Source organism: Equus quagga, chromosome 5 (genome assembly GCF_021613505.1).
Source record: "Equus quagga isolate Etosha38 chromosome 5, UCLA_HA_Equagga_1.0, whole genome shotgun sequence".
In the NCBI taxonomy this organism is placed as follows: Eukaryota; Metazoa; Chordata; class Mammalia; order Perissodactyla; family Equidae; genus Equus; species Equus quagga.
Window position 1 is genome coordinate 67,834,377 of NC_060271.1, and position 12,199 is coordinate 67,846,575.

Below are 12,199 nucleotides of genomic sequence, written 5' to 3' on the forward strand. Positions count from 1 at the left end.
GGAGGCTCTGAAAGGTAAAATTACTTGCTTCCTATTTTGACACCAAAACTCATACTCTACCAAGATGTCTAATAGGGGATAACCCTGGGAAACCCATTTATGGGCTTCAGACTATCGCATATCATGATATTATGACCTCTTCCTTCTCATTTTGAAGCAGATGGGATAAGAGGGCTGTGATTATCATCTTTCTTTGTTCAGTTAGGTCTTTCAAGGATCTGGGTGCTTTCCTAGCAGATGGATTATATATCTGCAATAACATTTGCAGAGTGCCTATGGAAAGCTCCTTTTTTTTTTTTTAAAGAAATTATGCTCAATTTCTAATGTTTCTATTAAAGGAGAGAGAGAGAGAGGAGAAACAGGGAGAAGGAGAGGAGGGGGGCGGAGAGAGAGAGCGAGAGAGACTCTGCCCTCAATGTCCTGTGATCAGATGTCACCACTGGTGTACAATTTCTGCCAATTGTGGGCTTCTATGTCCCTCTTCCTTAAACACTGAGTGAATTTGGCCAGTTCTGGGGACAAATTTTGGATAATTCAATAGTTGGAGCTTCATAGCTGCAGGCAGAGGATCAAGCAGTGTAGACATAAGTATATCATAAAGAATAAAAGGATAGTAAGCTCTTTTGGGCTGGTGGTGACCTTCTAGTGTCCTGGACTTTGTCTTTTGAGCGCAATGGGCCTTCCTGTTTTGGAGGCTGCTATGTACGTGTGTGCACATTTGCCTGAGTGGAGGCTGAAAGCGTCCTGCTAACCACTTGCCAAGCCATGTGTGGGAGCCACGTGGGCATCCACCTAGAGGGAGTGCCTTTTCCTGAACTGCACAAAGGCAGCAAAGGGGCTAACGGCGGTCCTGCTTGTGTGTAACAGAACTAGAGCTGTCTAAACAGTCTCTTGCAGACATTTGCTGGGAGGACCAGGAGACAGGCCAGTTAGACAACTTGAGGTCTTCAGAGAAGGCAGAGATTCTAAGGCATTGTCATGGCTCAGTGCATACGACCCAAGTGGAGATGTGGTGTGAACGGGGCAGGGTGGAGGGACAGAGGCCCGGCAGTCACTGTAAACTTCTGTCCATCAGAGTCAGCCTATGTGGCAGACAGAATGTGCCAGGCACAGAGCAGGGCCAACATCCTGCACCATCCTGGAAGGCCTCAGCGAGGCCTGCTGTACCTGGCTGGAGTTCTGCCCTCCTGACTAAGAAGGGTCTCCAAATAACGAGGAGTGCATCTCTAAATTTATTTTCCTCTTACTTTTAAAAATAATTCGATGCTAAAACAAATTTCCTTAAGGATGTAAGCCTTTTTATTATCATTTTAAGATACAGGCAATTCAGAGGCATGGGGTTATAGTATTTCATAGAGTAAGCCATGAATATGGGGTCAGTCTGACCTGTGTGAGTTTTTGGCAATCAGATCTGAGTGGGGTGGATACGGATGGAATTACCCAGGAGCAATTCCTACTAATACCATGATATTTTAAGTTTAGTAAAAGCCATTCAACCCTACCTACACTGATTGGTTAGTGTGAGTACTTTATTGGCAAGAGCAATCTGGAGCAGATCTTTGATCTCATGGCACCGATAGAAAACTATATTTACAAGGCTCACTGGGATGGACAGGTGCTTTGAAGCAGATGCTCCCCTCCCCCATCAATATCTCAGCACATCGAAGCTGGGTGCTCAGGTCGGCAGTGGTTCTCATCCCTGGCTGTCTACTGGAATCACTAGGGGGGCTTTAAAAAATAAGGATGCCTGATGGAAGTGGGGTGATTCTGATATAATGGGGTGTAGCCTGGGTACTGGGAGTTTTTAAAAGTACTGCAGGTGATTCTAACCTGGGGTCAGGTTGGGAATTGCTGATATTCTAGAGCAGTGATTCTCAAACTGTAGGACTTGTTAAAACACAGGTTTCTGGGCCCCAGCCCAGAGTTTGTGATGCGGTAGGTCTGGAATGAGTCCTTGGAATTTGCATTTCTGACAAGTTCCCAGGTAATGCTGATGCTGCTGGTCTGGGGACCACACTTCGAGAACCTCTGCTCTAGCGGGTGTAAACTATGTAAGCAGAGTTTCAACTGCTTCCTTAGTGCATTCCTATCGGTTATGTAATGTATGAAATTAGCATATCACTTCTACTAGGAGACAGCTGATAAATTCAGCCTATAATAATCGTTATTTATTGTGGGCACACTAAGGTGCCAGTCACATGACATCTGTGGATTCATTTACACTGCCCCACAACTATGAGATTGGTGGCGTCAGCCCCATTTTACAGATGAGAACATCGAGGTGCAGACGTGTTAGTAATTGCTCTAGTATACACAGCTGGCGAGGGGGGAGTCAGAATTTAAACCCTGGCCTGCCTGCTTCTGAAATTCTTGCTTTTAACCTCTTACTATAGTGCCTCCACAAGGAGAAAGTTACTGTAGGTATCTGCGATATGGGGATTAATAAGGAAAACATATATTTGGTTATTCAGATGACCAAAATATATTTCTCATATGTATTTGGTCTTCGTCCATGGTTCCTGACTCCCAGCTCCCAAAACCCTTGGAATTTCCTGAGTGTTGAGGGTGATAAAGACGTCCTTTGTCATGTTAATGAAGTCACTTTTGGAAAGCACCTAAGGTTAGGGGCCGGTTGCCAGTGGAGCCACCCCTGTGATTAGAGGGTTGGAACTTTGTCTCACCCCCTGACCTCTGGGGAGGAGAGAGGGGTTGGAGATCAAGTTCAATCACCAATGGTCGATGATTTGATCAATCATGCCTATGTAATGAAACCTCCGTGAAAACCCAAAAGATGGGATCTGGAGAGACTCTGGGCTGGTGAACACATAGGGATTCAGGGAGAGTGGCACGCCTGCAGAGCTGGGAGCTCCATGCCCTTTGTCCGTGCTTTGCCCTATTCACCTCGTCTATCTTGCTGTTCCTAAGTTATATCCTTTTCTAATACACTGGTAATCTAGTAAGTAAGTAGTTTCTCTGACTTCTGTGAGCCACTCTATTAAATTAATTGAACCCTAAGAGGGAGTCGCAGGAACTTCTGATTTATAGCAGCTGGTTAGAAGCACAGGTGACAACTGCTGTCTGAAGTTGGGAGGGATGGGGACAGTCTTGTAGGACTGAGCCCTTAACCTGTGGGATCTGATGCTGTTTCTGGGTAGATAGTGTCAGAATTGAGTTGAACTGTAAATCACCCAGCTTGCGTGTGAGAATGGCTTGTGGGTGTGTAAACCCCCATCTCCCACCCCACATTGAAATTGGCTTTAGAACCAAGTTAGTATCTAAAGAAATAAAACAGTATTGCTTTAAAAAATATTTCAACAAATCAGACTAATTTAAGCAGTTTTTATCTAGTCATTGCTAATTGGGGAGCTTGTCTTAGGGGTGTGAGTCCCATCCTGCCCCTCTGGGAGGCAGTAGGGGAGGGGCAGGGGAGGTTGGCTGAGATATTGAGCGACAGTGGGACAGAAGCTGCTTTGGTGTAACAGTAGTCACGGGGAGAATACCTCCATGTCCATGGGCAGTTCTTGTCCAAACTGGACTGTCTTGGCAGCCTCTATAACTGCGGCTTGATCCCGATAGGTAGGAATCATGTTGTACTTGAAATTCAGCTCATCTATAGGCAAATTGTATTTCCGAGCATGATTTTGAAGAGTTCCTGTAAATAGAAAACCAGAAAGCTGGGTCCTTCAAACGAGGCCGCTGCTCCTAAACTTGGCCCCCACTCACCCCAACCAGGCTGCTCTAGCATTAGAGAGCTTCCTCTCTATCAAGAAGACCCAACCATTAACACCTTATTCTGAATTAGTTCACAGAGACAGGGAGCCTGCAGGGGGGATGTTGGGCGCGGTGGAGCCAAGGCAGATACAAATTTTGGTCTTGGCTGGAAAGAGAGGGAAGAAGGCCAAGTCTGAAGTGCACTGCTCTGCCAGTGAGGATTTCAGAGCCCAATCTCCCCAATGTTAGAATCTTGCTCAGCTTGTCCTGTATGTGCTGTTTATTAGGGATTCAGAATGAGACAGATTAAGGGCTCAGCTGATTAGCATCTAGTGGCCCAGAGGCCCTGGTCCCCTCTGGGCTCCCAGCCTGAATTCCCAGGGCTGCTGGAGGGAAATCAGGAGTATCTTTTAGAGGGAAGGAAGCTGTTCAGAGTTGGGGCCACAGCAGGTGGTGTCCTTGAGCAGGGGTCACGTGGGGCATTGGGGGCACACTGTTTGCGTTCACAGGGGCAGCAGTGCTGGCACTTGTGTCACCTGAGAGGGGCAGGGATTAGGTTGTAGGGGGAACATCTGCTATTTCTGTCATGCTTTTCCCCAGCAAGCGGGGAAGAGCAGGGCCTTATTGGACTGCCCTATAGACAAGAGCCCCATAGTTAGGCCATTAGCAGCCATGCCACTTTCCCAGTTCCTAGAAACCCAACATGAAACAAACCATCATCTTTCCTGTGGGATTTTTCTAGGGAAAGCACTGGTACCTGTTAGAAATCCTTGTGGAAAGAAGAAACCGGAGATCCAGAAGGACTTAGGCTGTCCTCTTTTGAGCCACAACTAAAGGAGAAACATTATACCATAATGTACTGTTTTTCTGAGATGGAGTTTGTCATTTAAATCAAAGTCATATTTTGGAGGACCTCTCAGGAGGCCGTATCTGATCCAGTCCCGAGTTAGTCACTAGCCCCATTCTTACTGCCTGCTCTGTCCCCCTTCCCCACCCACTAGCCTGACCACCAACCCAGAACCTGGTTATTACAGAGAGTACAGAAGAGGGAGACGGCAGCAAGGTCACACCTGGCAGTTTGGACCCATTTCAGATTTGTTCTGTACTGCACAGTGGGGTCCCATGAACTAGATCTGAAACGCCAAGGCCTGGAATTAAACTGGGATGTGAGGATAAAGGCCTAGGGCAAACTACATTATAATCAGCATAAGACTTTTAAGGTGATGCCATTCTGGAAGTTTCTTTTTCTTTGGACTCAGACGATCCCTCAAAGCTGTCGATATTTCAGTTAGCTAGGGCTTCCTATGGACCTCAGAGCCAACCGTGTTGCTAGATTCATCAAAGCCCAAAGAAGAGCATTTTCTTACGTCCACAAACGCGGTCCTCAGCATAAGGTCTTTGACCCATGATCCCAGTGGCTTCAGGGAAGGGTAGGCTGTGTTGGACCACAGAGAGGGAACCTGGTTGTTGAGGAAACTGTTATACACTTTTTCCATTTCTTCAGACATCACCACAAGTCCAGCAATGGCTTTGTTGAGTGTTTCTAGAGAAGTCTGAAAGAACAAAAAAAGCTTGCTGCCCCACACAGATGTAATTATCAAGTGGGAAGGACACTCAGTTGTGGTGGTAGGTACTGCCTTGGGCTGAAAGGCCCACTTGCTGGGTTCCACCCTCTCTACACACCATCTGCTGGGCTGGACCCTCCAATCTTTCATGCATTTTTACCACATGTGACCATGGAGTGTAAGACCTGGGGGTGGGGGACCATTCAGGCAGGCAGTGGCATAATCCAATGAAGTGGAAAGAAGGGAAGGAGGAGAAATATCCACAGAAGCCTAGAAAAAGTCCTGTTCTCTTCCAGGCTGAAGGAAGAATGGGCCTGACGGTTAGTGATTTGGGAACCATGGAGCGGGGCTGAGGACGTGGGAACTACCTCATGCCACTGGCCAACTCAGCCCAGGGGTGCTGGCAGTCCCAAGAGTTATGGCAGAAAGGGGAGATTCTTAGATCTGACCAGTCTTTCAGCGGATACCGGACAGTCTCCTAGTACTGGAAACACTACTTCTTAAGACATGCCCTTTATTCTCCTCTCACCTCAGCAGAAGATAGAGGCAGGCAGTGGTCCTGAGAGACGCTGGGCCAGCAGCCATGGGAAGTACAGGGTCATATGTGCCGCCTGGCTAAAGATGAAGGTGGGGCATATAGACTGGATGGCCCTCATGGGTTCCAGTTTTGTGAAAAGGACTGCCATATACTTGGAAAATACTATAAGAAGATGTTAGAGGCCAGATTTATGTTGATGCAAAAAATAAGTTCCAGGACCACATGCACATAGTGCTAGAGATAGGGAGGATGTGGATGAAACAAGGCTGGTCATCCTTTTCATGGAGTTATTCCCCTCCTCCTATCTCTTTTCACAAGAGGCAGTGGTATAAAAAAGCAGACGCTTAATTAGATTTGCCCTTAGGATCTGAGGAACCATTTGCAGCAGAGTGCAGCAAGGAGGCCCTCAGTCAGGGCTGAAACAGTGGCCTACCACAGACACTGGGAATGGAAAAAGGTAGCAGAAGATATGTTCAAAATGTGGAGAGAAGGCTGAAGTCAGAGAGATGGAGGATCAGGCTGCCAGCGCCTTCTAGGTCTGCTTCAAACAGACAGAGGCCGCATTGTAGCCGACTCTGCGGAGGAGGCAGCCAACAGACAGGTGCGTTTGATGGGAGAAAGCGCGCCCCAAAATGTTCTCTCCTATAGCTAGAATCTTGAATAATAGGATGGCCTCATCTCTTCCAGGTCCTGCCCTGACTCACAGTTCTGTAATGATCTGGAGGAGAGTGAGCTCACCAAGATGGCAGCCCCAAGGCCCTGGGAGTGGCTGCCTTGCTTGGCCTTCCTTATTGCCACCCTGGTGCTGCCGTGCTGTTTCCCGGGGGAGGTGAAGGTGAGGCTGGGAGAGAGCCAGGGCAAGGCAGGACTGGGCAGAGGTGAGGGTGAGGAAGGGCTCTGGTGCAGGCCCAGCATGTGGTGGTGGCCACCACCCCTCCCTCAGTGGGAGTGCTCTGCTGTGATTCCTGATTGCCTTGTAGGCTGCCTTTCCCTGGACGCCTCCGCCTTCTACTTCCATTAGGTGAATGCCTCTATTATTGGGGGACATTATTGTTTGAGCACAAGAAATGACCATGGGGAGGCCTGAGAGCCAGATTTGTTCAGTTGCACATTCAAATATTCATGGACTATTTAGTATGTGTCAGGCACTAGAAAAACGGATGAGTAATATAGCAGTCCAGCTTTCTTCAGAAGTTCATTTTCTATTGGGTGAGCCATACTCATGGAGGGGTAATTACAAAACAACGTGGTAAGTAGAGTGAGATACACAGACACCGGAAATGATAGAGCCTGAGGAGGGGCTCCTAAGTCATCCGGTGGTGGAGGTAAGGACTGGTGTTCCAGGAAGATTTTATGGAGGAAGTGACATTCAGACTTGTCTATCTTAGAGTGGGTGAAAGGTCATGATGTGGAAGAGGCAAGAGATAAGCAGCATCCATCTCTTCTTCCTTTGAACAATAGTACCTCCTTAGTTTTAGCTGGGCACAGAGCAATCCACCCAGAGACTATATTTCCCAGCCACCCTTGCAGCTGGAGCGTGGCCATGTGACTAAGTTTTGGCTAATGGGATACAAGAAGAAATGATGTACGCAACTCGGGATCACATTTTTATGAGGAAGTTGCTTTCCCTTGGCCCTCTGTTTCCCTCATCCCACTGACTGGTAAAAAGGGCCAATTGCGGCAGCCACCTTAGATCCAGAGTTGGAAGTTACCTGTTAAAGCTGGAAGAGCCACCCTTCCAGCTGGGGTCCCTGGAGGAGCTCACAAAGCAAGATTAACTAGACAGGGCTTTCTCTGGGCTGTTCGCGGAGAGAGAAGTGAATTTCCATCTTGTTTTGGCCGCTGTATTTGGGGGTCCTTATCACAGAAGCTTAATCTGTACCCTGATTCATTCAATACAGGAGGTGATAAGCCCTGAACTGGATACTGATATATATCTGACCAGATGCCTTAGTCCCACGTTGAGGACTTCATATATTCAGCTGACCCAGTGTCTGCCCAATCCACAAGCCTAGGTTTTGCCAGCCACAGCAACATTCAGAGACTTTGTTTTCCTAATAGGGGACAGACGGTCTTTGGCTTTGAAAGATTAACTCCAGCTGTCCTCTCCAGTCTTATCACTGAGCCTTGACTCTGTGCTAGGTATTTGGTCCCTGCTTGGCAGTAAAAGTTTTCCTGTTAATGCTCAATATTTGTTCTCTAATAGTTTTTGTGTTTCCCTTATCAAAGTTAGGCACAGAGAAACCAGGAAGGCCTTCAGCCATCATTATAAACTCGGCCATCCAGAGAGAAAGCATTCCTGAGCAAAAGGCAAAGGACCAAAGAGTTGTTCTCAAATTTTAGTTGCATTGAATTCTTCTGGGGGAGTTTATTTAAAATTCATATTCCCAGGCTTTACTTCAAGGAATTCTGTCTCAGTAGGTCTGGAGTGCGATCAGGGAATCCACATTTTGAACGTGCAGCATAGCGAATTCTCATGCAGGTGTTCTGTGGCCCACACTCCGAGAAACTCTGGTTTTTATAGTCTTCATAAAGACTATGTTATTAGCTGCAAACTAGACATCAGGAAAAGCACTGAATCTCTCTTAATTGAGTGCTTAGGTGCCTGATCAAATTTCTAGAGAGTCAATGGTAATTCTAAGAGTGTAAGTTCGGATAATGAGGAGACTGAAGATTTGTAATGTCACATATTGACTAAGCCATTATTAGAGACAGGGAACACAGCCTTGTAGAGAAGGGTGAATTCAATCTCAGATAAATTGGGTTTGAAGAGTTGTCAGCATATCCAAATGGAAGTACATCCAAAATGGTTGAAGTGATGGGAATGGAAAATTCATATTATTAGACAATTCTCCCCAAAGCTTTGATACCCCATAGCAATGATGGCAGTGAGTGCTCATTACATGTATTAGCTTCAGCAGATTGTTAAACCGGTCCACTTCTTGTCCAAGAACGGTGGTCAGTGAGTTGAGGCGTCCTTGAGGATCCTTGACGAAAAGGCTCTCAGAAGCACTCTCCATTTCTAGTTTTTCTGAAACACACACAGCTGATTCCTCAGATCAATTATCATTGATTTCTGTCCTCATAACATTGCTATTGTAATGCACTTATCTTAACCTTTCTTAAAGCCAACTTCTCTCCCGCCTGGGTCGAGGCTGAAAGGGGGTCAGGCCATGCAGACTTCAGTGGCAAATGCTAGCAGGACAAGCAGCTACTGGGGAGACAAGGGGCATCCCTGAGACCAGAGGTGCCAGGGACTCTGAGTCTTCTCCTCTGCCTTGCAAGTATGTAAGCCTCACTCTTCCCTGCACACCTGCTTAGCATCTTGAAGATGAGGGGTTAGGGGTGGGAGATTGAGAGATGGGAGAGACTTGGCATTTGTTCCAAGTTACTGAGCATTACTCAGAGGGTCTGACTGAATTATTAAACAGACCCGTGGTTCAATCTGGATCAAAAACTTCGCTCTTCGTTTTTCCTACAATCCAGCAAATGGAGGCTCATATAAGCTATAAAAAATGAAGGAACTGCATTTTCCTTGCATATCTGAGCAAAGCGTGAGCGAACGAATGGCTCTGAAATACATATACCAAACGCTTCTTGACCACTCACATTTCGGCTGCTGTCGAAGAGTCACACAGCAGTGGGAGTTAGTCCAGTCTCTTGTCCATCCACAGTGCTGCGCTCCCTGTCCCTGGTCTTCTCTCACTCCCTCAGGGCCATCCCAAACCCTCAGTTCTCTCGTTGAGCCATTGTGTCCCTGTCCCCTCAGTCTCAGCAGATGGCATCGCTGATCATTTCACAGTGAAAGTATCAGCTTTATGAAACTTAGAGAGGACAACCTCCCAGGTGTCAATGGAACTCTAGGAAACAAGTACCTTGTCTCTCCAGCCAGCCAGCTGTCTTCCTCTCTTTTCCACCTACCCCTCCATCTTAGTTTCATTAAAAATTGCTTCCTAAAATAACTCAGTTTGCTTCAACATCAACGGAACTTTCTATGCAAGTAGACATTCTTTTGAGGGTCTGTTTTAAGAGGCAGATAACTGGCTTCTGAGGTCCCACAGCCCCCTTTCTTCTGGGGGCCTTAAGAGTATTGGCAAGACTCAGTCTGTGATACTGTGATGTAATAAATATATATTTTGGTCTTTGTCCCTGGCTCCTGGCCAGAGCTCCTAAAACCCTTGTAATTTCCTAAGTGATAAGAGTGATAGGAGCATCATTTTTTATAATACTTGGTTTTTTACCCAGGCTCCTAAAATAGCTCCTGAGGAATGAAGGTGAAAGGAGTGTCTTTTGTTATTCAAAATAAGCCTTTGACCACAGCTGAGTTTATGTTAATGAGGTGAATTTTGGAAAGCTCCTAAGGATGGGGGCTGGTTGTCAGGGGAACTAACCAGGTGATAAGAGGGTTGGAACTTGCAGCTCTACCTGTGACCTCCTGGGCAGGGAGAGAGGCTGGAGGTTGAGTTAACCATTAATGGCCAATGATTTCTCAGTCGTGGGTAAACACCCTAAAGGAAGGGGTTTGGAGAGACTCTGGGTTGGTGAACGGATCCACCTGGAGGGTGCCTGGAGGGTGGTGCACGCTGACTCCACGGGACAGAAGCCCCTGCACTAGGGACTCTTCTGGCCCTGGCCCTGTGTTCCTCTTCATTTGGCTGTTTATCTTCATCCTTTATTATATCCTTTAAAGTAAACTGGTAAATCTAAATAGCTGTTTCCCTGAGTTCTGTGAGCTGCTCCAGCAAATTACTGAACCCGAGAAGCAGGTAATGGGAACCCTCGATTTAGAGCTGGTCTTCAGAAGAGCACATCACAACCCGAGACTTGTGATTGGCATCTGAAGGGGAGGCAGTCTTGTGGGACTGAGCCCTTAATCTGTGGGGTCTGAGCTAGCTCTGAATAGTTAGTGTCATAATTGAATTGTAGAACACCCAGCGGGTGTCCAGAGAGTTGGAGAATTGCTTAATGTGATGGAAAACACACATTTGGCGTCACAAGTGTTGTGCATAGAGAGAGAAACAGTTTAGTTTCACAATAGACTGAGAAATCTAAATCTAAGTCACTTTAAGAAAAGTGTGAAAGTAGATCTCTGTGATAATTCAGGAAGATTCCCCAGAAAACAAGGTGAAATTAATTTAGCTATTTCTCATAAATGGAGAAAAAAATGAAATGGATTCTAGAGCAGGACTGTGTAACAGCACATCTAATGGTGATGAAAATGTTGTCTGTGGTGTTCACTTGAAATGTGGCTGGTGCAGTTGAGGAGATGAATTTTAAATTTTATTTAAATCTAAGTTTAAGTAGTCACATGTGGCTGGTGGCTACTGTCTTGGCCAGCACAGGTCTAGAGTCAATAGGAAGCTCAGGAAAAAGTCCGGTTAAAGTTACACTGGGCTGGAAATCAACTTGCTTCTAATGCTTCTGGCAGTTGAGACGTGGAGGTGCTGTAGCTTCTAGTCTATAAATGGAGAGCTCCACATAAGAGCTCTCTACGTAAAGAAAAGTCTACATAATAAGCAAATTTGGACACCTGCTTGTCACTCAGCTCTCTGAGCTTATTCCTAAAAGTCTCGTTATATACAGATGCCAAGAATTATTTATTACCTGGAACTCTGGTCCGGACAGAAGAAACAAGTTCTTGGACAATTTCATCATTGCTTTTCCCCTCTCCACCAGAAGACGACCTTGGCTGAACCTCAAGTATGATGTTGATTAAAGTGTTGGTCTCTTTGTACTGTAACGGTGGGAAGAGACAGAACAGTGAAGACTCAGATTCTCAGAAAATAATTTGCAGCACATATGGTTTACTTATAGAAATCATGCTAGTTGTCAAAAAACAAGGACATTATATTTTTTATGTTAAAGATAGAGTTGGTAAAATGTGCGCATTGGAAATGCACAGTACATAGTTGTCAGTGTTATATTTAAAATTTTTTGGTTGAGCAACAATGTGAATGTACTTAATCAGCTGTATACTTAACTGTATACCAATCAACTGTATACTTAAAAATGATTAGAATGGTAAATTTTGTGTTACATATATTTTACCACAATGAAAAATGGTCAGGGCCAGCCTGGTGGCGCAGCAGGGTTAAGTTTGCACGCTCCGCTTGGTGGCCCGGGATTCCCAGGTTCGGATCCCGGGTGTGGACCTACCTACTGTCCCATGCTGTGGCAGGTGTCCCACATATAGAGTAGAGGACTATGGGCACAGATGTTATCTCAGGGCCAATCTTCCTCAGCAAAAAGAGGAGGATTGGCAGTGGATGTTAGCTCAGGGCTAATCTACTTCAAAAAAAAAGGCCAAAAATTTTTTGGCTAGCCATTTAAAAGGCAGTTATAAAGATGAGGAAAAGATAATGAGAATGCAATTTTAGAACATACT

The 12,199-nt window shown here is 46.0% G+C and overlaps 2 protein-coding genes across 4 annotated transcripts in view; one reads left to right on the plus strand and one right to left on the minus strand.

The window, feature by feature from the left end:
- The window catches only part of TRABD2A (TraB domain containing 2A), a 74,640-nt gene extending 63,139 nt beyond the window's left edge, over nt 1–11,501 (plus strand). For both annotated transcript variants that reach the window (XM_046660054.1, XM_046660056.1), the window contains exon 8: nt 11,398–11,501. The gene's annotated coding sequence lies outside the window, so the exon portion shown is untranslated. The remainder of the gene's footprint in view (nt 1–11,397) is intronic.
- Nucleotides 1–12,199, minus strand: part of DNAH6 (dynein axonemal heavy chain 6) — a 249,696-nt gene that overhangs the window by 4,845 nt on the left and 232,652 nt on the right. For both annotated transcript variants that reach the window (XM_046660053.1, XM_046660052.1), the window contains 5 exons: nt 11,419–11,548; nt 8,718–8,845; nt 5,079–5,264; nt 4,469–4,541; nt 3,501–3,652 (listed from right to left, as the gene is read on the minus strand). In XM_046660053.1, coding sequence (XP_046516009.1) covers nt 3,501–3,652; nt 4,469–4,541; nt 5,079–5,264; nt 8,718–8,845; nt 11,419–11,548 — 669 coding nt within the window. The remainder of the gene's footprint in view (nt 1–3,500; nt 3,653–4,468; nt 4,542–5,078; nt 5,265–8,717; nt 8,846–11,418; nt 11,549–12,199) is intronic.